The sequence below is a fragment of the Nematostella vectensis genome, chromosome 9, assembly GCF_932526225.1.
Source record: "Nematostella vectensis chromosome 9, jaNemVect1.1, whole genome shotgun sequence".
NCBI classification, from domain to species: Eukaryota; Metazoa; Cnidaria; class Anthozoa; order Actiniaria; family Edwardsiidae; genus Nematostella; species Nematostella vectensis.
Window position 1 is genome coordinate 14375799 of NC_064042.1, and position 27590 is coordinate 14403388.

Genomic DNA, 27590 nt, shown 5'->3' on the forward strand with positions numbered 1-27590 from the left:
CAGTGATTCGTTTACTGGCCGCCATCTTAAGAATGCCAAAAAATTTCCCGAACGCTCGTCCCGGGCTCTTTTAGACCACAATGAAAACGCCATCTATTGATTGATATGACTTTAAGCATTACGTCCATTCCATAGGGTCGTTTTGACGATGCTGAAGACGACTGCCAGGAAGGTAGGTGCCCATTATTATTATCATCACCACCACCATCATCATCATCATCATCACCACCACCACCACCATCATCATCATCATCACCACCACCATCATCGTCGTCGTCGTCGTCACCGACATCATCATCATCATCATCATCATCAACAACAACATAAAATAATAATTATTATTTTGATATATCAAACAATTGCCATCTTGGATCGACATCATACAAGCGAAGATTGGAACTTGTGATTGATTTAAAGTTCGATTAAAAAAGTTTGATTTCCGTACGCTCGATTGTGTTCGTTTGAGTTCGGTTTTCTTCGATCACCGAGCCGATTGCGAATAAATTGAACGAGTCGAATTTTCTTTATGTTTGTACGTTTAAGCACCCACATAACATGGCATTTTAAATTGGCTTCCAAAACACGGTCCAGATGTTCAACGAGTTCAAAACATTTTTATCAAACATTTGTGTTGAACGTACATGTTTTATCGTTTACCCACTTGTCACAAAAAACATTGCGCGCGCTTCGTTATTTTATCCAATAAAAGCTCGAAATTCCCAAGACGTCACTTTGATTTCTCGCGTTATGATAACGGAAAGTGCCCGCGCTCATGTTTTATGAAAAAGTTTTTGTGTTTAGCCACCTCCCAAAACATGCTCGCGCCAGAGTTCGATTTCAATGTTTGACAAACATGTTGGAATGTTTAGCCAGGCCTTTTTTACATAGAATATGGGAATAGAAAAAAATAAATCCGCAGCCCACATGGAGGAATTTCTTCCCTTTTCGCTCCACCACCCCACCCCTATCCTCCTGTATAAATCCGCAGCCCACATGGAGGAATTTCTTCCCTTTTCGCTCCACCACCCCACCCCTATCCTCCTGTTGCATGCGTTTTTCATCAAATGTTTTTCTTTCTATAGTTCTTTGCCGATATTCTGAGAATGTGGATGCAAGAGATCTGTTGGTAAAGATTAAAGAAATAAAGAGAAACAACAGAGAGAAACAGAAGCATAACAATTTTGCTTCTTCTTTTGCTGGCCAAGCAATCGAGGTAAGGGAGGTAGTTCAACCGCCTCACACCATGGGCGGCGTAAGGGGAGGGGCAGGGACGAGCGCCAGTCCCCCCGCTTTTGAAAGTGCTCCTCCCCCCCCCCCCCCCACTTTTTTGAGCGTATGTTTCTTTATATATGAACGTTTTTTTTAAACCAACGGGTTCGAAGCGGCACATATCCCGTGCATACAAACCTAGTTTTTTCCCCGCGTTATTATAAATAGCGCTTAAAGATTTGGAACCACCACACACCCCTTCCCCCTGAAACCACCAACCACCCCCCCCCCCCCTCCTAAAAAACACCAAACACTTATGGGACCACTTCGCCGCCCCTGCGCACTATGCCAAAACGTGCCACACAGCGCTATACTGAAAACTATATTTAACAATTAGACTACGAGTTTTATAGAATTGTTTTAGTATAAATCCACTCACATATTGCCTTCAAATAAATGACTATTTTAATAATTCTCAGCAAAAGATAACACAAACAACGAAAACAGTATTTTTACAAAATCAAAACAGCGCGCGCTCGTTTGAAATGGCGTATTTTCTAGTGCGTACGCGTGCTTTTTCGCCGGGTTTTCGCTACTCACTATCTATGCGAGATTCGTGATAGTATGTGAGTGAATTTACACTAACATATGATATCATGCCATTCCACAAAGCTCCCACATGACATTCATTATCTACTGTACTTACACCCGCCAGATAGCTCCATATCACATCATATCATACTATATAGCGCCAAATTAAGATCACACCACACCACACCACAACACACAACACCACACAACACAACACAACACAACACCACCACACGACACAACACACCACACCTATAAACACCACAACACACCACCCCACACATATAAACAGCACACCACACAACGCCACATAACACAACACCATACCATACCACAACACAACACACAACACCACACCTTACCACACCACACCTCAACACACCACACCACGCCACACCCAACCCCACCCTACCACACCACACCACAACACGCCACAACACACCATGCCACAACACACCACAACACACCACACCACAACACACCACGCCATACCTCATCACACCACACCCAACCCCACCACACCACACCACAACACACCACGACACACCTCAACACACCACACCACAACACGCCACAGCATACCACACCACACCACAACACACCAGGCTACACCAGGCTACACCAGGCTACACCACAACACACCACAACACACCACAACACACCTCAACACACCACAACACACCACACCGTGCCACGCCACACCCCACTACACCACACCACAACACCACGCCACACCCAACCCCACCACACCACAACACGCCACGCCACTCCACACCACAACACACCACAACACACCTCAACACAACACAACATAACACACCACAACACACCACACCACGCTACACCACAACACACCACACACCACAACACACCACAACACACCACAACACACCACAACACACCTCAACACACCACACCATGCCACGCCACACCCCACTACACCACAACACACCATGCCACACCCAACTCCACCACACCACAACACACCACAACACACCACAGCACAGCACACCACGCCATACCTCATCGCACCACACCACACCCAACCCCACCACACCACAACACAACACACCACACCCAACCCCACCACAACACACCACACCACAGAACGCCACAACACGCCACACCACACCACAACACACCACAACACACCTCAACACACCACAACACAACATACCACAGCACAACACACCACACCTCAACACACCACACCACAACATACCACACCACAACACACCACACCACGCTACACCACAACACACCACACACCACAACACACCACAACACACCACAACACACCTCAACACACCACACCATGCCACGCCACACCCCACTACACCACAACACACCATGCCACACCCAACTCCACCACACCACAACACACCACAACACAGCACAGCACACCACGCCATACCTCATCACACCACACCACACCCAACCCCACCACACCACAACACACCACAACACACCACACCCAACCCCACCACAACACACCACACCACAGAACGCCACAACACGCCACACCACACCACAACACACCACAACACACCTCAACACACCACAACACAACATACCACAGCACAACACACCACACCTCAACACACCACACCACAACATACCACACCACAACACACCACACCACGCTACACCACAACACACCACAACACACCACAATACACCACAACACACCACAATACACCTCAACACACCACAACACACCACACCATGCCACGCCACACCCCACTACACCACAACACAACACCACGCCACACCCAACCCCACCACACCACAACACACCACAACACGCCACACCACAACACATCACAACACACCACAACACACCACAACACACCACACCACAACATACCACACCACAACACACCACACCACGCTACACCACAACACACCACACCACAACACACCTCAACACACCACAACACACCACACCATGCCACGCCACACCTCACTACACCACAACACACAACAACACCATGCCACACCCAACCCCACCACACCACAACACACCACAACACACCACACCACAACACACCACAACACACCTCAACACACCACAACACACCACAACACAACACACCACAACACACCTCAACACATAACAACACACCACATCACGCCATACCCCACTACACCACACCACAACACACCACGCCACACCCCACCCCACCACACCACAACACACCACAACACACCACACCACAACACGCCACACCACAACACACCACACCACACCTCAACACACCTCACCATGCCACGCCATACCTCATCACACCACACCACACCCAACCTTACCCCACCACGCCACGCCATACCCAACCCCACCAAAACACACCACACCTCAACACACTACAACACACCCAACCCCACCCTACCACACCACACCACTCCACAGAACACCATGCCACGCCACACCCAACCCCACCACATCACAATTCACCACGACACACCACACCCAACCCCACCACAACACACCACACCACACCACAACACACCTCAACACACCACAACATACCACAGCATACCACACCACAACACACCACACCATACTACACCACAACACACCACACCACAACACAACAGACCACAACACACCACAACACACCTCAACACACCACACCCCACTCCACCACCCCATAACACAACACACCACGCCACACCCAACCCACACCACACCACAACATACCACAGCATACCACACCACACCACACCACACCACACTACACCACAACACACCACACCACAACTCACCACAACACACCACAACACACCTCAACACACCACAACACACCACACCATGCCACCCCACACCCCACCACACCACACCACAACACACCACAACACGCCACACCGCACCACAACACACCTCAACACACCACACCACAACATACCACACCACAACACGCCACACCACGCTACACCACACCACAATACACCACACCACAACACACCACAACACACCACACCTCAACACACCACACCTCAACACACCACGCCACACCAAACCCCACCCCACCCCACTACACCACAACACAACACACCACAACACGCGACACCACAACACGCCACACCCCGCCACACCCAAACCCACCACACCACAACACACCACACCCAACCCAACCCAATCCCACAAAACCCCACCACACCACACCACACCTCACCACAACACACCACACCACACCACACACACACCACATTACATTGCTGCATATAAACTTATCCACTTTCTTCCATATAATACCATACCACACAAAACCACCCAACGCCACGACACGTAACACCTTACCTCACATCATATTGCATTACATTGCATTGCGCCTCATCAAATGAGTAAAGATGTTTTCTTATATGATTCAGCAGCAATTGATGCAACGATGCATACACTTTTTCTTTTGAACGGCAAGGATCTAGTTCCAAAGAAACTGATTAACTTTCATATCTTGGTCATCACAAATATAGGGTACCTCTTACGATAGCCAACAGTTACCAATGGAAAAATTTGAGAAGAAAAGCCCCAAGAAAAAGGTAATTGCAATGTTTAAGATAGTAAATTTTTGGGTCTAAGTTGCTGCTGGAAAGAGCAACATCAGCATTTGAGTGCTTAATGATCGTGAGATGCGATATTTCACCGGTCTGGTTTTGTTTCTCTTATGCTATACCCAGGATGGTATGTCGTTAATATTGGAATTGCGCTTCGAGATCACTCGAACTTTTGGGTGGTAAACTAGCGCGCACCCAGGCTTTTAGCGGCAAAATAACAGCAACAAAAAACAACTTATTTATCGCTTACGGATAAAGCCAGAAGGTTTTTTGTATTTTTTATTTTTCAGGAAGGGTTTATTTTCATTAAAAGATTTTCTTCGTTCTCTGGCGTGACGCAGTCATTTCTGTGTTTATTTTGGCCCGAATTTGCCACCCAAAAGGTCACGTGATCTCTTAGCGCAGGTCCCCTCTTGTAGCTGGTATTTTCAGATTATGTAATACATTCTGAGAGACATCAATAATACAAATGTCGAATTTGTTTTCACAGAAGGTCGCACAAATGCCAGCAAGACCTGTAAAAACGGTAAATGTCATTTGGAGAATTTGATATTCCTCCTTAGAAAAACGTTATATTTTTTTTCTCGACTTTTTTTCTCGACTTATAAGAACCCGCTAGCCTAAAATTAACAAATTAGAGTCCTTTTTGAGAAAAACCTATTTAGCCTAAAATTTGAAACAGTTTTTTAATTGTAATACATCATTTATTCATTCATTACATATCAGTTTGAAATAATCTTAAAAATAGAAAAAATACATTTAAGGGGTCATAGGAGGCCTTTTTTTACAATTGACTTATCTACATCAACAACTCTACTAGTCATTATCGTTTTAGAAAATTGAGTTTAGAACCTTTTTAAGAACTTAAATAACCCAATTAAGTCATTAAGTCATTAAGCACCCATTATGCGAAACTTTTTTAGGCTAACAAAAACTAGGTTCTTATACGTGGGTGTTCACTGAACGGTTTAAAGTTTTTTTTACTCGCCTACTTAGTCCTGTTAGTCCTCTAGAGCTTAGATTGCCCCGATTCACGATTACGTCTTCCTGATATTTGTTTTTACTTTTTGTAGCTGGAAAGGAAGACGAAGAAGGAAAGAAAGACCGAGAGAAGAATTCAGATGGTTAGTCTCTGGATAATTAGCTATAAGAAACGTTAGTAAAGAGACATACAACACTAGACCGTGGGGAACTACTTCGAGAACAAGATTTAAGGCAAATGAGTAACCACGCGTACATGTGTCAACCGTAGTAGCAAATCACTTTGGCTTGGAAATCAAGAATCATTAGGACATTATTACAAATGGAGCTCTTGCATTACGGACCACTAACTTTACTCTTAAAAGCGCTACGTCCGTTCAACAAATGTTTTTGATTGGTCGAGCAGCGGTATGACTTATGGGAAGCACCTACAGTCGAATCGTTTTTACAGATCGTGATAAAAATTCGTTCACCAGTTATTACATTTATTCAGAAGGTGATGGATCCTTTTCTTCTTACGTTCTAGACTGACTTATCTGCTTATGATGATAAGAAACAATAAAAGAACGTTTCAGTTTACATTTCAGTTTACAATTCTGTCTCTCTTTGTTGTAGCAAAAGGAGGAAGAGATTCGTCGCATTTGTCAGGGGAAGGAAGAAAAGGAAAAAGATCAAGAGACACAAAAACAGGCGAAAAAAGAAGATCAGGTAATAATCTAATTACAATTGCTTGATCGCAAGACATTAAAACGTAGGTCGTACCATCTTGCAAGGCACAGATTCTGAAAGATTTTGATGTCAATTTCCAATCTTCCAATCTTTTTTTGGGCCCCGTATTGGGACTTTTACATGGATTCTAAAGGTTAGCTTGCAGAATTTACATAAATTCAACAAGGTTTCGACGACATTTTTACAACCTTTTTGTTTTGTAATAACTTTACCCTTTTGGTTTTGTAATAACTTTATATACTTTGTAAGTCAGACGTTCTCTCGTTTTGATATACAGACTAATTGCATTATGGTCATGTTAATTTACAATGTATGTGAAAACCTTGTAAATTGATTTACACATTATGAGAAGTCATATTTACACATTTTCTAGATGGCGAAGAGTAGATTTTTCCAGTTGAGTAGTTAAACATTAGATAAAGCATCAAATGAATGAGTTTTACTCTGATAAAGACAAAGGTAGACGAAAGGGTTAGTGTAAAACGTGAGGCTAGAATATAATAAGTTTTGTACTCTAAAGGTTTGTATTTAAAAAAATGTTAAAAATGATGACCATTTTGTTTTCATTGTTTAAGGTCAGTGACCCCCAACCAATCAAAATCACCTACGACGTTATGGCAGGTATTCAATGTTGTTAAATTGTCATATTTTCATACGCTCTATTTCCACCGTTGTCTGGCCTCATCGGCCTCACTAACGGCTAGATCAATGGTCACAAGCTTGTCCGTGACGTCACTTCCGATATTATGAAACACTTCTTTCACAAGTTCCTTCTATAAAATGTTCAAAAGGCAATATAATACACAAGGGCTTAAACTTCGCTGACGCGTCAAAATGTATATAAAGAAGAACTAATTTCTCTTCACAATTTCTCTTTAATGTTCCACCTGCCGTTATTGTGTTGATTTGCTGTGCGCTGATCAAATCGTCGACCGAATATGCCTCGGTTGTTTTCACTAGCTTACCCAAACGTCTTAACGATCAATAAGAGAACATTAAGAAGAGGGCCTTAGGTATTCATCTGGCGTGGAATGAAGTATTGTGACGCTTTAGTACAAGCCAACATCATGACTAGAAGACAGACGTGTGGATAGGCGCACATCGCCTCTAATTCAGTCACACTGCAAAAGGCTTTAATAAACTATTATATTAGTCAGCGAAGAAAAGGCCCTTTAATACCTTTTAACACAGATATTTGTAACCCATCGGATTCAAGACTTTAAGCATTTTAATTGAGCCTTGCAAATGGCCTTACGCCTTACTGGCTATTTCTTGAATAGTTGAAATTTTAACCACTACACAAACGGCCAGATCAGTTTTCCAGCCATTTTTCTGTAGAACGACACTAACTATTTCTTTTCCCAAGGTTCCTTTTTCAATCTTCCTCATTTTTTTCTTCTTCATAAGCATCTTTATTTAAATTCTTTGACTTCTAAGGTCCTTTGTTTCCTTATCAGCATTGGATGCCGGGAAAAAGAAGAAGAAAAGCAAAGTAGAGCGCACTCAATCGAGTAACGACCTTGCCATTGGAATATCAAGTGGTTCATCCAGTGTCAGCTCATGTACTGCATTGCAAGGTATTTTACACAGGGTGCTAAGTGAACAGAGTGTTCATGTTATCTGTCCATCAGGGTGTTCATGTAATCTGTCCATCAGGGTGTTTATATCATCTGTCCATCAGGGTGTTCATGTCATCTGTCCATCAGGGTATTCATGTCATCTGTACACCAGGGTGTTCATGTCATCTGTCCACCAGGGTGTTCATGTCATCTGTCTATCTGTCCATCAGGGTGTTCATGTCATCTGTCTATCAGGGTGTTCATGTTATCTGTCCATCAGGGTATTCATGTCATCTGTCCAACAGGGTGTTCAGGTCATCTGTCAATCACGATGTTCGGGTCATCTGTCTATCAGGGTGTTCATGTCATCTGTCCATCAGGGTGTTCATGTCATCTGTCAATCAAGGTGTTAAGGTCGTTTGTCCATCAGGGTGTTCATGTCATCTGCCCATCAGGGTGTTCATGTCATCTGCCATCAGGGTGTTCAGGTCAACTGTCTCCCAGGGTTTTCAGGTCATTTGTCCATCACGGTGTTCACGTCATCTGTCCATCAGTCTCTTCATGTCATCTGTCCATTAGGCTGTTCATGTCATCTGTCCACCAGGGTGTTCGGGTCATCTGTCTATCAAGGTGTTCATGTCATCTGTCCATCATGGTGTTCATGTCATCTGTCCATCAGGCGGTTCATGTCATCTGTCCATCAGGGTGTTCATGTCATCTGTCCATCAGGGTGTTCATTTCATCTGTCCACCAGGGTGTTCATAACATCTGTATATATGTCCATCAGGGTGTTCATGTCATCTGTCTATCAAGGTGTTCATGTCATCTGTCCATCATGGTGTTCATGTCATCTGTCCATCAGGCGGTTCATGTCATCTGTCCACCAGGGTGTTCATAACATCTGTATATATGTCCATCAGGGTGTTCATGTCATCTGTCTATCAAGGTGTTCATGTCATCTGTCCATCATGGTGTTCATGTCATCTGTCCATCAGGCGGTTCATGTCATCTGTCCATCAGGCGGTTCATGTCATCTGTCCATCAGTGTGTTCATGTCATCTGTCCATCAGGGTGTTCATGTCATCTGTCTATCATGGTGTTCATGTCATCTGTCCATCAGGGTGTTAATGTCATCTGTCCATCAGGGTGTTCATGTCATCTGTCCATCATGGAGTTCATGTAATCTGTCCATCAGGCTTTTCATGTCATCTTTCAATCAGGGAGTATTCATGTCATCTGTCTATCTATCTCTTTATGTCATCTGTCCATTAGGGTGTTCATGTCATCTGTCCATCCGGGTGTTCATGTCATCTGTCCATTAGCGTGTTTATGCCATCTGTCCATCAGGGTGTTCATTTCATCTGTCCATCAGGGTGTTCATTTCATCTGTCCACCAGGGTGTTCATGTCATCTGTCCATCAGGGTGTTAATGTCAAATGTCCACAAGGGTGTTCATGTCATCTGTCCATCAGGGTGTTAATGTCATCTGTCCATCAGGGTGTTTATGTTATCTGTCCATCAGGGTGTTCATGTCATCTGTCTATCATGGTGTGCATGTCATCTGTCCATCAGGGTGTTCGGGTCATCTGTCCATCAGGTTATCCATGTCATCTGTTCATCAGGTTGTTCATGTCATCTGTCCATCAGTGTGTTGAAGTCATCTGTCTATCAGGGTGTTCATGTCATCTGTCTATCATGGTGTGCATGTCATCTGTCTATGATGGTGTTCATGTCCATCAGGGTCTTAATGTCATCTGTCCATCAGTGTGTTGAAGTCATCTGTCTATCAGGGTGTTCGGGTCATCTGTCCATCAGGTTGTCCATGTCATCTGTTCATCAGGGTGTTCATGTCATCTGTCCATCAGTGTGTTGAAGTCATCTGTCTATCAGGGTGTTCATGTCATCTGTCTATCATGGTGTTCATGTCATCTGTCTATGATGGTGTTCATGTCCATCAGGGTCTTAATGTCATCTGTCCATCAGTGTGTTGAAGTCATCTGTCTATCAGGGTGTTCATGTCATCTGTCCATCAGGGTGTTCATCTCATCTGTCCATCATGGTGTTCATGTCATCTGTCCAATAGGGTGTTCAGGTCATCTGTCCATCAGGGTGTTTATGTCATCTGTCCATCAGGGTGTTCATGTCATCTGTCTATCATGGTGTGCATGTCATCTGTCCATCATGGTGTTCGGGTCATCTGTCCATCAGGTTGTTCATGTCATCTGTCTATCATGGTGTTCATGTCCATCAGGTTGTTAATGTCATCTGTTCATCAGGGTGTTCGGGTCATCTGTCCATCAGGTTGTCCATGTCATCTGTTCATCAGGGTGTTCATGTCATCTGTCCATCAGTGTGTTGAAGTCATCTGTCTATCAGGGTGTTCATGTCATTTGTCCATCAGGGTGTTCATCTCATCTGTCCATCATGGTGTTCATGTCATCTGTCCAATAGGGTGTTCAGGTCATCTGTCCATCAGGGTGTTCATGTCATCTGTCTATCATGGTGTGCATGTCATCTGTCCATCATGGTGTTCGGGTCATCTGTCCATCAGGTTGTTCATGTCATCTGTCTATCATGGTGTTCATGTCCATCAGGTTGTTAATGTCATCTGTTCATCAGGGTGTTCGGGTCATCTGTCTATGATGGTGTTCATGTCCATCAGGGTCTTAATGTCATCTGTCCATCAGTGTGTTGAAGTCATCTGTCTATCAGGGTGTTCATGTCATCTGTCTATCAGGGTGTTCATCTCATCTGTCCATCATGGTGTTCATGTCATCTGTCCAATAGGGTGTTCAGGTCATCTGTCCATCAGGGTGTTTATGTCATCTGTCCATCAGGGTGTTCATGTCATCTGTCTATCATGGTGTGCATGTTATCTGTCCATCAGGGTGTTCGGGTCATCTGTCCATCAGGCGGTTCATGTCATCTGTCCATCAGGTTGTCCATGTCATCTGTTCATCAGGGTGTTCATGTCATCTGTCCATCAGTGTGTTGAAGTCATCTGTCTATCAGGGTGTTCATGTCATCTGTCTATCATGGTGTGCATGTCATCTGTCCATCATGGTGTTCGGGTCATCTGTCCATCAGGTTATTCATGTCATCTGTCTATCATGGTGTTCATGTCCATCAGGTTGTTAATGTCATCTGTTCATCAGGGTGTTCGGGTCATCTGTCCATCAGGTTGTCCATGTCATCTGTTCATCAGGGTGTTCATGTCATCTGTCCATCAGTGTGTTGAAGTCATCTGTCTATCAGGGTGTTCATGTCATCTGTCTATCAGGGTGTTCATGTCATCTGTCCATCAGGGTGTTCATCTCATCTGTCCATCATGGTGTTCATGTCATCTGTCCATCAGGGTGTTCATGTTATCTGTCCACCAGGGTGTCATGTCATCTCTCCATCAGGGTGTTTATGTCATCTGTCCGTCAGGGTGTTAAGGTCATCTGTCCATCAGGGTGTTCATGTCATCTGTCCATCAGGGTGTTCAGGTCATCTGTCTATCAGGCTTTTCTGGTCATTAGCAGTTTATGATGCCTTAATTTCTTCATCAGATACCAAAAGCCGAGGTATCACACAAACCAAGGTGTCAACACCACCAACAACAAAATACTCAGGAAAGCCTCCTTCAAAAAGGAATGTTTCGTCCCCATGCCTTACCTCTGCTTTGGGTCTTGAGGCCAGCACTAAGCAATGGAACCCAAAGGCAAATGTCAAGATCAGTGACGAGAACTGGCCTTGCCTTCCACCACCCGTCAATGACGGTAATTTTAATTATTCGATATCATTAGCTCCTAGTAGCCATTTCAAATATTACTGTATTGGAAAAGTAAAGCATAGTTCTCTCTATCCAGGCTCACAATTGTCTGCGTGCAAGAATGAATAACGCTGAAACCATTTTTTTAATACAACTGATTTACCTATCATTATATCAATTTAAAATAGTTTTTCAAATTATTTTTTATGGCATCCCTGTTGAAGCCTTTGTGGAAGCACGGAGGTACCTCCGTGGTAGAGGTTAGGGTATTTATTCCTGTCAAAATTGCCTTTTTTATGGTGACATTGTTATGTGAAACAAGGTAAATTAACAATTTCCGTCTTTCCTTAGTAAACACCAAACCAAAGAAATCACCTCCGGTGCAAGATTTGCGAAAGGATGGCATAAAATCAAGTGATCGCTCCTCATCGTTGTCCAGTCTAAGCAATACATCTAAAACTTCAAAGTATGAATCGGTGTGCAGTTGTGAAAACCGGATGCCTACTGTCTCAAACAAGTTTGAAACGCTTACGAAGTGCAAACCTAGGTTGCTGGCCAAAGCCGACAGTCTTAGTGCCATCCCACAACGATCACAGAAGGTCCAGCCTAGCTCAAACGAATGGAAAACAGTGACACCACACGCAAGGCAATCTGATCACTCTACAAGTACATTTGTTAAAGTTGACCTCCAAGCAAGCCGAGAGAACAGTTTACCTCCAGAAATCGAGATTGGTTGTCAGCATTTCCTGACAAGAAAAAGCAACAAAGATAACAACGGCACTGCCTGTCTCAAATGTGTCAAAACGTGTAATGTTTGTTATGTATTTTGGAGCAAAGAATTCAATGTTTGGACTAAGGTGAGGGAATACCCTCCTTCTCTTTCGATGAAACAATTCTTAAAGCAGTGCCCTGGTTACACCCAAGGACAGAAATGTCATTTCCAAGAGCGTTGCACTTTTCCACACGGTCCAGAAAAAGAAATGTGGGAACTGGAGAGAAAAGGAAGTAAGTAATCTCACTTCACATCATCACATCACATTCAACAACAACATCATCATTATTATTATCATCGTAAACATCATCACAATCACCATTATTATCACTATCATCATGATCAACATATATCTTTAACAACTTCACCGTTACCACCATCCTCATAATCGTCGTCATTTGGTTACGTTTGTTTATGCAGGTTTGTGCTGGAATGTGTAGGTTGTTACATTATCAAGTACAACGATTGAAAACGTCGATGCTTGAGTATTTAGTTACCTGTTTAATGTTATTTTAGAGCTTCCGACTCCGTCAAAGTTCTTCGAGAGGTTAAAGAAGGGCAAACTCGTGGAAAGTACTGATGGCTCTAACGGGAACACAGCAAAAATCTCAGAGCCAATTCAGCCAAATGCGACTGAACCATCTTCGCAGATATTGAAAAAGAGCAAACATCCAGCTACAACTCAAGCAATAGGTAATACAGAAGAACTTGGCACATTGCAAGTACATCAAGTGGCAGCCATTCCACAATCAAATTCTCTAATCCGACGAACTCAAGTTCGACCACAAGGTCCAGAACACTTGACAACTAACGAGCCACCTCTAAATCATCTTGCCGTGCAAGATCGCCCAAGTCAGCAAATGGCACTGTCTGAGACGGATAAGCACAACTTAGCCCAGTCGAATGATTCAGAAAGGCCAGAAGTCGAAAGGTTTACCATTATGCCAACATCTTCAATTGAGACTCCCAAAGCTAGTCTGACAAAACCGAACACCCAGAAAGAAGTTCCAGAGCATTCCCAATCAAGCTATCAGCTATTTCCCGTACAAAAAGGGGAACAAGTGCTAAACCAATCAAATAGCAGTGTTCCTTCAATACGATTAGTTGGACAAGAGCAGCAAGCTCAGCCAAGCGCACCAATGGCAGATGCATTCGCAGCGAGAGCAGCACAGCAACAGCAAACTCAGCCAAGCGCCCCAATGCCGGATATATTCACATCGAGAAGTGTAAGCAATGGGTCACCAGCACTGACCTCAAATATTTGGTCTAGCTATGATCTTTCAAGACCAAACATTCCCTTACTGCAGGACTCTTCATATTTTCCTCTCGGAAACGCAAGTGGCTACCAGCAGCACCCACAGGCCGGCAATGGGCCAATCCCTGAAACAGTTAGAAGGCTTCCCTTACAGCACTTCCACCAAGCAGCAGGGGCAGTCCAGATTCCATCCGAAGTGAAAATAGTTTGTAACCATTTCATGAACAATTGCAAGAAAATACCAGATTTTCTGTGCAAAGGCTGCGAGAACCGACATTACGGTTACTATGCCTTCTTGGACTACAGGAAAGGGCTTTGGTACAAAGTGAGGCCTTACCCGAGAAATTTGCACCCAAAGCTTGCTCTCAAGGAGTGTAAAGACTTTGCATGGGGGCGTGCATGTGCACGGAATCCTTGCACATTCCCACATGGTCCTGAACTACTGATGTGGACGTATGAGCGCGAAGGAGGTAGGTTTTTTACTAACGAGATCGTTAAAAACTTCCTCCACATTATCTCAGGAGGCCACCTTGTATTCACCAAACCTATTCCCAAACACACACACACTTGTCGCGGGGATCCACCGCAAGTTTTAAAAGTAAAATGTGTACCTGCGGAGAGCAAAAAAAAAAGAGTTATCTAAAGCAGAAGTCATTTGTCACGACAGGTCTTAGGTTACGACGTCATAGATTACGACAGTTCAAGTCTGTGACTGTGAAAAGGCTGTCACATAAATCATCTTTTACATAGTGAAGTTGTAGAAATATTATGGTAATTATATCTTCTAGTACTTCCTCCTCCGAATCATGTGGACCAACACAGTGAGCAGCGTTACCAGAACCCGACACTGCACAACTTCAGCGGAACAGGGAATCTCCGCCCGCCGCCTAATGGAGTCTACGGCGGACGCTACAGACTTTGCAACAGACCGTAAGTTCTTTTGTTTTGAGAAAAATCAGCGCCTAGAATTATATCAAGAAACGAGCAATAAGCCAGAAATAAACTATTATCGAGTCACACCCAGCGTTAAGACAATGTGATCATGCCAGAAGATATGATGGAGAAAGAAGGTCGCTGTGCACAAAATGGACCTAGACTTCGTATTATTGTATATAAATTAAACTTTCACAGGCTTGTAGAGCCAGTTTTATTGCTTTACTAAGTCATGATCGAGGATACGGTCATGAACCCAGGATGCCACCCTTGGTAGTCGCAAACAGACAGTGATACTCATACAAAAATGCCTTTTTTAATGTATTGCATTCAGAAAAAGGTGCGGTATTTTTTTCCATTGAATTCCGTGTAAACATTCTTTTTATCTAATAGTAGTGTGTGTCGCTTTGGGAACACCTGCTCGTTTGCCCATGGACAGGAAGAGCTGAATTACTGGAAATTCTGTTACGAGCAGTCGCAAACAGACCAGGCAGAGCCTATTGAAGCGCCGATAAAGTCCGAAAGTGAGGTTAGTCGCATTCGTAATTTCATGATTTTCAAACCACAGACAAACAAGCAAAGCCTTCGATTTATTTCTCGGTCAACATTGAGATGAACGTAATTCCGTTAAAGGAGGAGCGTCATGCCTTCTCAAACCTTCCGAAACTGATAGCCCGGATCGATCTCTGAGACGGGGGAAAAATGCCGTTGATAAATCTTCAAAATTATCTCTGTTTTACTGTCCATCTCTTTTACTGCCCTCCTCTTTATCTCGGATATTTTTGCTACTGGTGGTCTCTGCTTATTCCTAGTCACAGTCACAGTCATCACCTTGGAAGAATATCCGGCAAATAGAATATTTTGTTAGTAGAGGGAAGTGTAATTTATCTGTTCAGCCACGCAAAGCTCCGAAGCGTAACGCCGGAATTAACAACGAAATAAACATCGAATACCAACCACAACATTACCTTAGAGTCTTCGATATGGCCTCCACGTACCTCTCCAAGCGCTGAAAACATAAAGACGCTTATTTCATCAAGAAATAAGAGATTTTTCAGGGAGTTTGAGTCAAAACAAACAGTACGATTAACTAGCGCGATTCTCTTGCAATCTTTTTTACACGATACTCTCGTATCATGGACATCTCTGATCTTTACGGGCTCTCATATCTCGTATATTATAAAACTCGCAGTTATTTTTTTTATAAAAAGGATTGTGTTTTTTTTTCACATAGCTGCTGGAAAATTTGGAAGGAGTTGCCTTGGCTACTACACCAGAAAACCCTAACGTCCGCCTTAAGGGCGACAAGGAGCGATATGACTACACGTGGACATTCAAGCTGGACTATAAGGTATATCATGACTACTTGGAGCAGACCTACTGTTTAATTATTTTATCATTTGCCATGGCCAGTCAGACTTTTCTATCCATGAGTAGAGCTGAACGCAAATGAAAATGTCCATATAAATAGCTGTCCGCTTAGGAGAGTGTCCGTAAGTAGAGATTTCTGTGGTCTTAATGTCCATACATAAGAGCTGTTTTCATGACGCTAGCTTTGTCCTTTTGCGCGTGCTCGGAGTTGTCGCCTCTTGCGTTAAAGCGACATGGATCTATTTTCTTTGTAGAACGTGTCCAGTATAAATGAGTAGAGCAGTCCGTAGACGAGAGTATCCGTATAGGCAGACTGTCCGCCAGTAAAGCTGTAAGGATTGTAAGAATTTTCTTAGTAGAGCCGTCCGCTTTTACGTTTACTTAAAGATATTCTTATGACCATGCTAATAAAAGTGATCTTAAGAATAGCTTACCACATATGAAATTGACCGTAAGTAGTGCGCATATATAATCGTCTGTAAGTAGATCTTTTCGCTTACAAGAGTGCCGGTAGTAGAGCTGTCCGCTTACGAGAATGTCAGTCAGTAGAGCTGCCCCAATCTGAAGTTTTCCGTAAGTAGTGCTATGTGTTTACAAGATTACCTGCTTGCAGATAGTTCACTTAATATTTCAGGCTTGGTGATACTAATCCTAGTACATTAACAATTCCAATAAATTGATAATTTTCCTTTTCATCCCGTCAACAGTCAAGCCAGGCTGGGCATCTTTGCCGTGTTGACCTTAAAGATCGGCGTAATATCTCCTTCTGCATCTCCAAGATCAAGATAACAGACGAAAACGGACAAGAGGGAACTGAAGAGGTCCTTTCGAAAGACAAGATGTTTCATGAGTTTCCCAAGCGCCGTAGCACGAGTGACCATTCTACAACAGTCGAAGTGTGGGTATCCTTCACTACAACTGTGTTTGGAAGCTTTAGCCAATGCATTTTGTTCGACTTCGGGAAGGGTCCGTGCCTCGTGAAGAATTTCAACGTTGACATCGTCAGTGACGAAGAACTGTATACGCTAAAACAGGCCAGACAAGAGGTAACTGATATACTTTGATTATAATAGGGTTGCTCGTCTTATTAGACGATATAACAATCAAAACGCGATGTTATTTCACCTGATGCGTCTAATTGTTATGGTGATAATACACAAGCCTTTTCGATATTGCTGCCTTTCTTTTTGAATACGTAAATAAATACGTAACTATTAGCTATAAGTCATTTGCAGTTAAGGACACTATTGCCATACAGAATTCGATTGGCAATTGAAAGAATGAAAGCAAGGAATCTCAAGCAATCAAATTGGAATCTCAGTGAGTTTTCTAAGTGACAAATAAATAAATCCAAAACTAACAGGTCCCCAAGAACTCAACGTGGAACCCAGAGGACTCGGTAATAGTTCGTACAGTCACGGACCGACGCGTTGATGCTGTGGAGGAGCTACAGATAAAATACCCATGTCCAGCTGATCCACAGAGTTTAGTATCCACGCAAATACTGAGTGGTAAACTCAACGAGCGTAGCTATCACCAGACCATGCACCAGCTGCTGTTTGTCGAGGAGGTGTTCATGAAGCAGCAAATTGCCAGGTGAAATTTTCCTTTCATCTCCTAACCTCTGTCTTATCCTTCTTACATATACACCATATGTACATCAATCTCCTTACTTACCGTCATCATCTTTGGTCTGCATTAAATCCTCCCCCTTTCGACATACCGTACCCTCTTACCCTACCCTGTCCTACGTTACGATGTACTTTACCACACCTCACCTCACCTCATCTCAAGCCCACCTTACCGCACCCAACCCTACCTCAACGAACCCCACCCCACTTTATCACACCAACCCACCTCACCTCAACGACCCCACCTTACTTCAACTCACCTAACTTTTCATACCGCCATCTAACCTGACACCCAAGCTTACCTCACCTCGACCCGACCCACCCTACTCCATCTCACCTAACCCAAACCCGCTCTACCCAGCCCTCCTTACACCCTATCTCACCTCGTCTTATCTTTTTATACCACTATCTCACCCAACTACAATTACTAAAATATCTTATTTGCTAAACAGATTTTCAATGGAAAGAGTCACCCTGCTTGGGCGTGACAGCCTATTTTCTGATGACATGGGGTTCCAGCGTGCTGGCGAAGGTCTGTTTGGTTCTTTCCCTCTACAGACGCCTGTCACGATCGACGACAGTGCCGGGCGGTTATGCAATCGCAATGTAGAGGCTGTGTACCTAAGGCTCTCCAGCGACCCCTGCAAGGTGTTTGAAGTACCAATCCACAAACTGGAGAGCGAGGGGGTTACCATCAAGCTCTCAGAGAATGTTTGCAAAGAACTTAAGGTGCTTTAAATACTTTTTTTCTGAAATGAATTACTAACCTCGTAATCCCATTTTTAACCAATGACATTACACCCATCACCTCAGAGCATGTATTATACGTGGGGTTGCGATTGTAAATTGCTACTTTTAAGGACCTTACTTTCAATGTTTTTAAACCAAGCAAAATAATATATACGTTGTTTCTATTGTCTATAGATCCACGACCAATCGGAAGTTGATGTGGACGCCATGTTTAAGCTGACTCGTGACTCTCTCTGTCGAATGCATCAGGCAGTTGATTGTATCGCCCCAGTTCATCTAAGACTTCTGTTTCCTAAACCACAGCCTCTAAGGATCAAAGAGGTTAGTCATAGTCATACATTATTTTCATTGAAACTAAATTGAAATCCAACGTCAATTGCTAAGGTATTTTTCTTGGCCATAACGTCTTGGCCATGGCCGTTGCCCCATCTTAAAGTGATAGGGCATCCTAATGAAATTTAAAATAAAATTTTTTTATGATAAAATTATAATTATTTGGTCGTAACGGATCCCCACACTTCCAAATGTGACTCGAGTTACGGCTAATAAACAAAAATAAGTTTACTTTTTTATTTGCATTTATATATTATTAATTGTTAAATTTACTTTTTCCTTATTACTCTTTGCAGGTTCGTATTTGCTGGGGCTGGATTCTGGATAAACGTTTAAACGACAGCCAGAAAGACGTCATCCGGGCTATCGCTAAAAGAGAGCCACCCTCCCCTCCTGTGGTAGTGTTTGGGCCATTTGGAACTGGAAAGTCGTTCACATTGAATCAGGGAGTGCGCCAGCTCCTAACGTCTGGGAAGAATAGAATTCTTCTTTGTACGAAGACTAACTCGGCCGCCGACATACACGTGGAACTCTTACACCAGTACCTGACAGAAGAGAATGGTATAGGTTCTGCTAAACCATTTAGGATCTATGGTTCAGATCGTAAACCCAGCACGTGCTCACGCACTGGCCTGCTTTACAGCAATCTCAATAGTGGTAAAGACGGGTTCTTAATGCCAACAAGGGAAGCCGTCATAAGATACCGTGTTGTCATAACAACACTTGCCACGTCACAGCTGTTGATGAAGATTAAGCTGAATCATGGCTTTTTCTCGCACATTCTGGTGGATGAAGCTGCTCAAGCCTGGGAACCAGAAGCTCTGATCCCACTGGGCTTAGCGGGACCTAACACGCAGGTCGTCTTCACGGGGGATCACATGCAGGTCTGAGATTTAAGTTTTGTTCACATTAGAGCATAAAATCAGGGGGTAACTTCGTTTAGACTCAAGTTAATAGGAACTTTTTTTTTCTTTTATATGGACGGTACAAACTTTGTGTTTGCTTCCGTTCTTTAGAGCTATAGGCTACAATTTTGCCAGATAAGTATTTGAGTTTCGAAAATTTGTATCACCCAAATAGCAAAATTAGTTGTATCGAACTGTACAATACTATCTTTGCTATCATATGACCTTTATACTTTATCTACCAATGCTACAAAATTTCGTGTTCATTGCAGAAGAATTGCAGACATTGCAGAAGAATGGTCTTTTTTGCTTCTTATGATATTTTTGTCAGTCCATCTTATTTCACCTGACAATTTAAAATAGTTTATATTTTTTGCTTCTAGATGAGTCCAGAGGTATACTCGAAATCCCTATTCAACGAAGTCCTCAGGAATGCTCAGAGCTCAGGAGGCTCTCAGGAATGGGGATTACAGAAGTCACTGCCAGAGCGCCTCTTCGATCAGTACAATATGTTAACGAATGAGCATTTCCTCAAGTCTCATGTCATGTTTCTAACTGAGAACTACCGCAGCAACGAGGTCATTCTCCAATTTTCCTCCGACTGCTTCTATGGAAAAAAGCTAGTTGCCGGCGGGGCAGGAGATAATCTCCCTCATCCGGATTTGGGACCCCTCATGTTCTACTCCGCTAGAGGAAAGGAGGAAATTCAACATGACAACTCTTTTCTAAACGCCTCTGAGGTTGATGAGGTTGTCAAAAGAGTCGAAGAATTGGCGGAGAAATGGCCAAATCTTCAATGGGGAGAGAAACAGCTGAGTGAGATAGCCGTGCTGTCGGCATACCACTACCAGGTGAGAGCCAATTAGAATACACAGATATGCAAAAACAGACAGACAGACTGACTGGCAGACAGACACATGGACAGAAAAAGGGACACGCAAACAAAAAGACAGAATATGAGACAGACAAACAGTCAGAATAAAAATAGCCCTTCAAACTACTGCCTCGCTCATCCTTGCTCACCTCCTCTTTATGTTTGTAGTCTGCATGCTTTGTGCTTCTTAAAACCTAAAAACTCATTTTACCTTTGTTCTACATACAGGTCCGTGCAATAAGAGATAGGCTGAAGCGAAAAGGGCTTCGGAGAGTGACCGTGGATACCATTCATAACGTACAAGGTACACAGTCAAAAGTGTGGAGCTGCCTTAGTGATCTCTGCTTGATCTTGATTTATTGTTCCATAAAACATCCTTTAATTAATCCAAGTTTAATTAATCCAAGTCCAATTAATTCACTTTAACTAATCCAAGAGATACATCAGGAATTTATCACCGCTGTTTCTACCGCTGAGAAACAATTAAAGCCTTTTCCTGATTGTTTGAAGCGCAGATTGCCGGTGTGATTGGATCTGACTCTTGTTGATACAGTATTTCTTCTTCTTAGGCCGTGAGTTTCGAGCAGTGTTCGTCAGCACTGTACGCACGTCGCATACTGTCAAACCCCTGATAGATCAACACACAACCGAGTGCTCGAAAGACGAGTTGTACTTCGAGTTTCTCTCCGATCCAAAGCTCCTCAACACTGCTATCACGCGCGCCAAGTCACTCGTGGCAGTAGTCGGGGACCCGGTGTCGCTTTGTACCGTAGGCGACTGCCGGCGACTTTGGAAAGACTTCATTAAGAGATGTAACGAGCTGAGAGCTTTTTATGGATACACAATGGAACAGCTGAACGAAGAGATGAAGGCAGTCATCAATGTGATTGAGATGAACCCTGCTGCTAAACCATTTGTCAGCGATTATCAGGTAGAGCAGACACAGGAGAATAATGAACCCGACAGCGATGTCGAGAACGAAGATGATGCCTTATTTAAAGAGCAGGAAGCTTCAGACACTGCTTCTGTGATGTCTTCTGGAAATGAAGAGGAGCTAGAACAGGAAGGGGAGTGTCCCTCCAGGTTGCTCGATGAAACATTGGCAGACGAGTCCGTGCCCCCTGCAGTTATGGACGGGATCATTAGAGCTCTAAGGGACAAGTGCGAGGAAACGCGAAACAAGAAAGCCCATTTACCATCACTACAAGACTCCGAGTTTCCGCCTTTGGGCTCAAAGCCAGTGTTGAAGAAGAACGCTGGAATATGGAATACCGCCTCACCAATGACCACTCACCGCCTCCCCAATGACACATCTGACTATGAGATCAAGCGAGTAAACGGAAAAGAGGTTATTCGTTTGGTTGACACTGGAATACGTTTCAAACAGTCCGAGAGACAACAACGTCTTACAGTTGTCAATTTACCACGGTCCATTAGTCTAGACCCAGAGATCCTGAATCGGCGAGTGGGAGAAAATCCGGAGAGGTTCATCGTATGTGAACTTCGGATTAGCTCAGACCGGTTTCGGACTTCCTATGCTGTTGTTGCTGATACGAAAACGCCGGATATAGTGATCAAAGGTCATGTCCGGCAAGCCTTCGACCGTGACACAGTAGTTGTCGACTTGAAATGTGATGAAGATGCAAAGAAAAACGAGGAAAAAACCGAGGACAAATATGAGAAAAATGAAGAGGCAAGGTACTCGGGAGTTATCCTAGGTATGTAACAAACATACTTTTGTTATGAAAATGTTTTGTCATCCATTTTTATGCCACTTGATTTACAAAGAATATTTAGAATGAATTACAAAATGTGTCACAACTTAAAGCGGCATTGTCAGCAGTTTACTTTCGGAGGGCCGACGGAAACCTCAACCGACAAGAGACAACAGAATACCCGCCTTATTAAACAGGCCATTCGCTGTAAATTATCAGTCACATCCTCAAGGAAACTTCAAGTAGACACACTGCTTTTTGAAATAATTATCGCGTTTTTCGTTAAAAATCATCGGAGATTGTTACGTAATCGAATGTTAGTAAACTGGTGACAATGCCCCTCACAAATCTGTCTTCTTAATCCAAATGTTCAACCATGTAACCTTTAACATAAGCTATGCATGTTAACAAATAATAGCTTTTCTTTCCCTTGTTTCTGTCAGGAGTGAAAGACCACATCATCAATCCTAAAGGGCGTCAGTACGTTTGTACTGCCGACTACGGCAATCCTGCAGTCATGAAGCCCATCAATAAGTTTGTCAGTAACATAATAAACCTAACGTACGAGGGCTGCAAGGATGTGCCAATCTATAGGTTTATTACACAGGAGAATGAACCAACCTGCCGAGTTGACTGGTTGAAGAGAGAAAAACTGTTATCAAACCAAAACCTGTTTGTGGTTCAGTTTCTTCAGTGGCGTCCAGATTGCACTTTACCTTTGGGAATCGTTACCAAAGTGCTGCCGAGGGGCGAGTCGAAGGCTAAATGCATGGAGATTCTGAAGGCTGATCACTGTCTACGAGCTTCGTTCGAGAGTGAAACGGTTGAAGAGGTAAAAAGGATCGTAGGGTACGTTTGGGAGGTACCAGAAGAGGAAAAAGAGACTCGACCAAGAGTCAGCAGTGCATTCACGATTGATCCAGAAACGTCCAAAGACTTAGATGATGCTTTGTCTGTTGAAGAGCTATCTGATGGGTCGGCTAAAGTTGGTATTCATATCGCGGGTAAGTAGATATTCACATTTGTCAACGCTGAATGTGCTTAACAATTTTCAATTGCAATTTATATTTATACATGACTAGAACATGTCTCCTTAGGGAAAGGGGCTATTTCATTATTTATAATATCTGCTACGGGGCAGACGCCTTTGTACCCCTCCCCGTTTATGTAGTTATCTCTATGAAGTTCAGGATCTGAACATCAATAATGGTGAAATCCGACGAGTCCAATAACCTACTTCGGTAAAACATTTAACTAATAACATATATTTCGGCTATTTGCAACAGCCTTCATCAGAAAAGAAAATAAATTGATACCACCTACGCATTGGTTTGCTTGTGTATTTTTAATATATGGTTGTTTCACATATATTTAGTTTTAATTTTATTATTATATTTAGATGTCAGCTACTTCGTCAAGCCTGAAAGTGCATTGGACAAAGAAGCACGCTCTCGGGGGACAACCTACTACCCAAACACTGGTGACCCAAACACCCCTATGCTCCCAGAAGAAATAAGCGAAGGATGCTGCAGCCTCTTGCCCGGCTGTGACCGTCTGGCAGTGTCAGTCTACCTGACGCTTGACAACAGTGGTGAGCTCATTGGCGAACCAAAAGTCGTGCGAACTGTGCTACGTTCACGCTGCAAGCTAAGCTACTCTCAAGCTCAGAAGATCATTGATGGCGATTCCTCAGAACTCAAGCGAGAGATACAGTTTCTTCATAAACTTGCCCAAGCAAGAAGGCACAAGCGACTTGGAGATGCGTCCTTTGACCATTTGACTGGTAAGGAAGAAAGGGAGGACATCGATGCGCATGAGCTTGTTGAGGAAATGATGATCTTGGCCAATCATGTCGTTGCTAAGATTCTCTTCGCAAAACAGCCCGCCCTTACTCCCTTAAAAGCTCAGCTGTCTCCCAAAGAACATCGATTGATGGAGTGGGTTAGAGAATTTGGGGACATTGCTCTCCTATCGCTGTCTCTTAGGAAGTATGTAGAGAACCATGCTGGGATGGGCGAGATCAGTCAACCAGGGAGAGATATCATGATCAATAAAAGACTCTGGAGCAAAATTCTCGAAGCTGTGGAGGAAGAAGACTTCCGAAAGCTTACGCACCTAATCTGCAGCGATGCCAATCATCCGCAGCTTGCGGTGGCGCACCAAGGACTGAACAGAATCCAGACTAAGTCTATCTACACCACTTCATATGGTAAGGACAAAGAACACACAAGACATCACTCGCTTGGCCTAGACGTCTACACGCATTTCACGTCTCCCATCCGTCGCTATATCGACATTGTTGTCCACAGGATGCTGTTGAGAGATGAAGGCAAGGAAAGGGTGTATTGCGAGGATGATATCTATCGAATCTGTAGAAGGAGCACCTTCCTTTTTGACGATTCCAAGAATTTTGGGAAGGCATGTCGACGGATGAAGCTGGCTGTCCAGCTGCAAGATAAGAACCATGAGACAGATACTGTGATCGAATCCATCGCGGATGCCTTCATGTCCTTGCTTGTTCTAGGCAGTGAAGACGATCATTTGATGCCAAAGCAAAGAGAGATCAAATTCAATCACCTTGCACCAATGACGTTTGACGTTAACAAAGAAACGAAGGAAATTCTTCTGGCATGGAGATGGAGAATGTACGAAGCACCAACTTACAACAGCAGTGAGGAGAACCCAAAGGACTTGAAGAAAATTGTCTTTAAGCAATTCCCCGAGGGCCCATCAATTAAAGTGAACAGGTTACAATGGCCAAAGATAATAGAAGCCGTTAAAACAAAAGATGGTAAGAAGCTTAAAGAGATCGTTCGCGACATCGAGGACCCCATCATATCTCAACTGCCTCGTGCACCTGTTTGCAAGCCCGGTGCTGCCGTTAAATCTAAGCCCGATGCTCCCATCTATGCGCATCCTAACGTCGGCCAGACTTTGACACTTCCTCCGATACCACCTGGTGCTGAAGGCCATTTCTACGACAAGATCATGATGCTGAAGCAGTTCGATACCGTAAAAGTGCAACTATCGGGACACTTGACCAAAGGAGTACTTTGCCCTGGGATCCAACTATTCAAAGTTTCCCCACGCGTCAGTATCTGCCTGGAGCATCGCGTCCATACCAAAAAATGCTTCGCTTCCACTGCAAGATTCACTGCGTCACGGGAGCACTATGATACCATTGATAACTACATCGGGTCATGGAAACGCGTGCTTTTAATGGAGGCAGCGGTCGCGGCCGTAGAAGAGGACCAGGGCTTCACCATACGCAATCTCCCTGTGCAATGGCAATGCAAAGACGGCCATTTCACGGGAAAATTTCGGTTACTCGAGGACTATTGCCGGGGTCGACAGATAAGTTTTGTTCAAGGCGATCTGGTGTGCGCCAGAATTCCTCATGGTCACTCAGATGATGCAGCAGATGTTGCGGTTGCCCATTGCATCGTGAGCGACACTTTTCCAAAGGAAGTAGACGGAAAAGTGTGGCAATCTGTTGTCGTTCGAGTTCACCAGAAGAGCTCACGATTCCCAGCTGGTGCCTATAACGAGAAGCCAATCAAATGTGAAATGATCTTCATCCCTCTCTTGCTACCCCACAGGCAAGCATCTAAACAGGCTATTTTACTAGGTTTCCCTTCAGCTGTAAAATGTGAACTTTACTGAATCAGAATGTTAACGCCAGACAAAAGAAAAACATCGCAATTCAAGTTTAGTACATTATCGAGTAGCAGTGTTTGGTAATCATAATCAGTATTCTGACTTCTTCGGTGTTTGGTGAAACGCATGACACCTACCTTACGTTTTCCACAATAAATTAATACAAACTTTTCGGTCATAGAAAAACAAAGATCGTCCTTTGCCGGGCTAATTTTAACTTTTCGTTCTTGGAAAGAGCTGTATATTAGTTATTCACTGTTATACCGCAAAATACAACAATCACCTGTCACAGCTGATCCTATTTTGGTGGTACAATTAGTTTTAATTTCAAATATCTGTAGCCGCTGATAATTCCTACAGCAGATACGCTCAGAACCTCTCATAATGTGCTGATATGGGATGTACGTAAGTGTTTTTGCTTATTTCCAGGCGAATGTTCAAGGCCCTCGTACTCGCACTTCCGGACTCAACGCCGCTGGCACATGCCATCTGCAAAGGCGAAGCTCCACCCCCAGGTTTGTTTTCCTCATTCATCATGTACAATCATTATGTACAAGCACCGTCACGCAATCTTAGATAACTTGGCAGTGACAATTAATCCATGAGTGTTTGAGAGTTCGGGCTTGACCCAAAGGTAATATCAACTTCGTTTTTCACTGTTTTTTTTTTTTAATATAGCTATGGTAGCAGGGTAATCCAACTTGGTTCACGATTTGATGATTTATTTTGAATATTGAAGTTATTTTGGAAAATGTAACAAACGATACAATTGTTTAATACTTTAGCAGTAAATATAAAACTGGGCCAATGTGTTTTTATTGCAAAACAGATAGAGTGTCACGATGGTGGCTTTGTTTGTACACCATCTCAAGGTGCTGTAAAGGAGTTCCCCCACATAACTTGCGTGACGCGTGGTTTCGTATCGATCCGTCGGCTATGAAACCCTATGCAAATACAATAATCATCTAAAAAGTGAATTAAAATCCACTTGAAACACATTTAATTTCAACCCATCC

The 27590-nt window shown here is 43.5% G+C and overlaps 1 protein-coding gene and 1 long non-coding RNA gene across 12 annotated transcripts in view; one reads left to right on the forward strand and one right to left on the reverse strand.

The window, feature by feature from the left end:
- LOC5501870 (helicase with zinc finger domain 2-like) overlaps nt 1-27590 on the forward strand; it is a 62064-nt gene that overhangs the window by 24775 nt on the left and 9699 nt on the right. For 8 of the 11 annotated variants that reach the window (XR_007313789.1, XR_007313790.1, XR_007313791.1 and 5 more), the window contains 26 exons: nt 136-172; nt 1083-1213; nt 5275-5340; nt 5846-5881; nt 6429-6479; nt 6952-7044; nt 7641-7686; nt 8523-8642; nt 12176-12385; nt 12730-13383; nt 13667-14272; nt 14333-14875; nt 15194-15335; nt 15732-15867; nt 16573-16689; nt 17417-17755; nt 18073-18305; nt 18793-19069; nt 19265-19411; nt 19720-20307; nt 20712-21179; nt 21431-21506; nt 21772-22920; nt 23361-23921; nt 24317-26516; nt 27004-27089. Coding sequence is in view for 8 of the 11 variants with exons in the window: in XM_048732818.1 (XP_048588775.1) it covers nt 136-172; nt 1083-1213; nt 5275-5340; nt 5846-5881; nt 6429-6479; nt 6952-7044; nt 7641-7686; nt 8523-8642; nt 12176-12385; nt 12730-13383; nt 13667-14272; nt 14333-14875; nt 15194-15335; nt 15732-15867; nt 16573-16689; nt 17417-17755; nt 18073-18305; nt 18793-19069; nt 19265-19411; nt 19720-20307; nt 20712-21179; nt 21431-21506; nt 21772-22920; nt 23361-23921; nt 24317-26516; nt 27004-27089 (9112 nt within the window). In the remaining 3 variants the exon portion in view is untranslated. Of the gene's footprint in view, nt 1-135; nt 173-1082; nt 1214-5274; nt 5341-5845; nt 5882-6428; nt 6480-6951; nt 7045-7640; nt 7687-8522; nt 8643-12175; nt 12386-12729; nt 13384-13666; nt 14273-14325; nt 14876-15193; nt 15336-15731; nt 15868-16572; nt 16690-17416; nt 17756-18072; nt 18306-18792; nt 19070-19264; nt 19412-19719; nt 20308-20711; nt 21180-21430; nt 21507-21771; nt 22921-23360; nt 23922-24316; nt 26517-27003; nt 27090-27590 lie in introns of all 11 variants that reach the window. The other 3 variants (XM_048732819.1, XM_048732817.1, XM_048732820.1) reach the window with 3 other exon arrangements.
- LOC125572372 lies at nt 16105-16762 on the reverse strand. Its single transcript, XR_007313796.1, has 2 exons — nt 16720-16762; nt 16105-16347 (listed from the first exon to the last, which is right to left on the reverse strand). It is a non-coding gene; the product is annotated as an uncharacterized LOC125572372 (long non-coding RNA).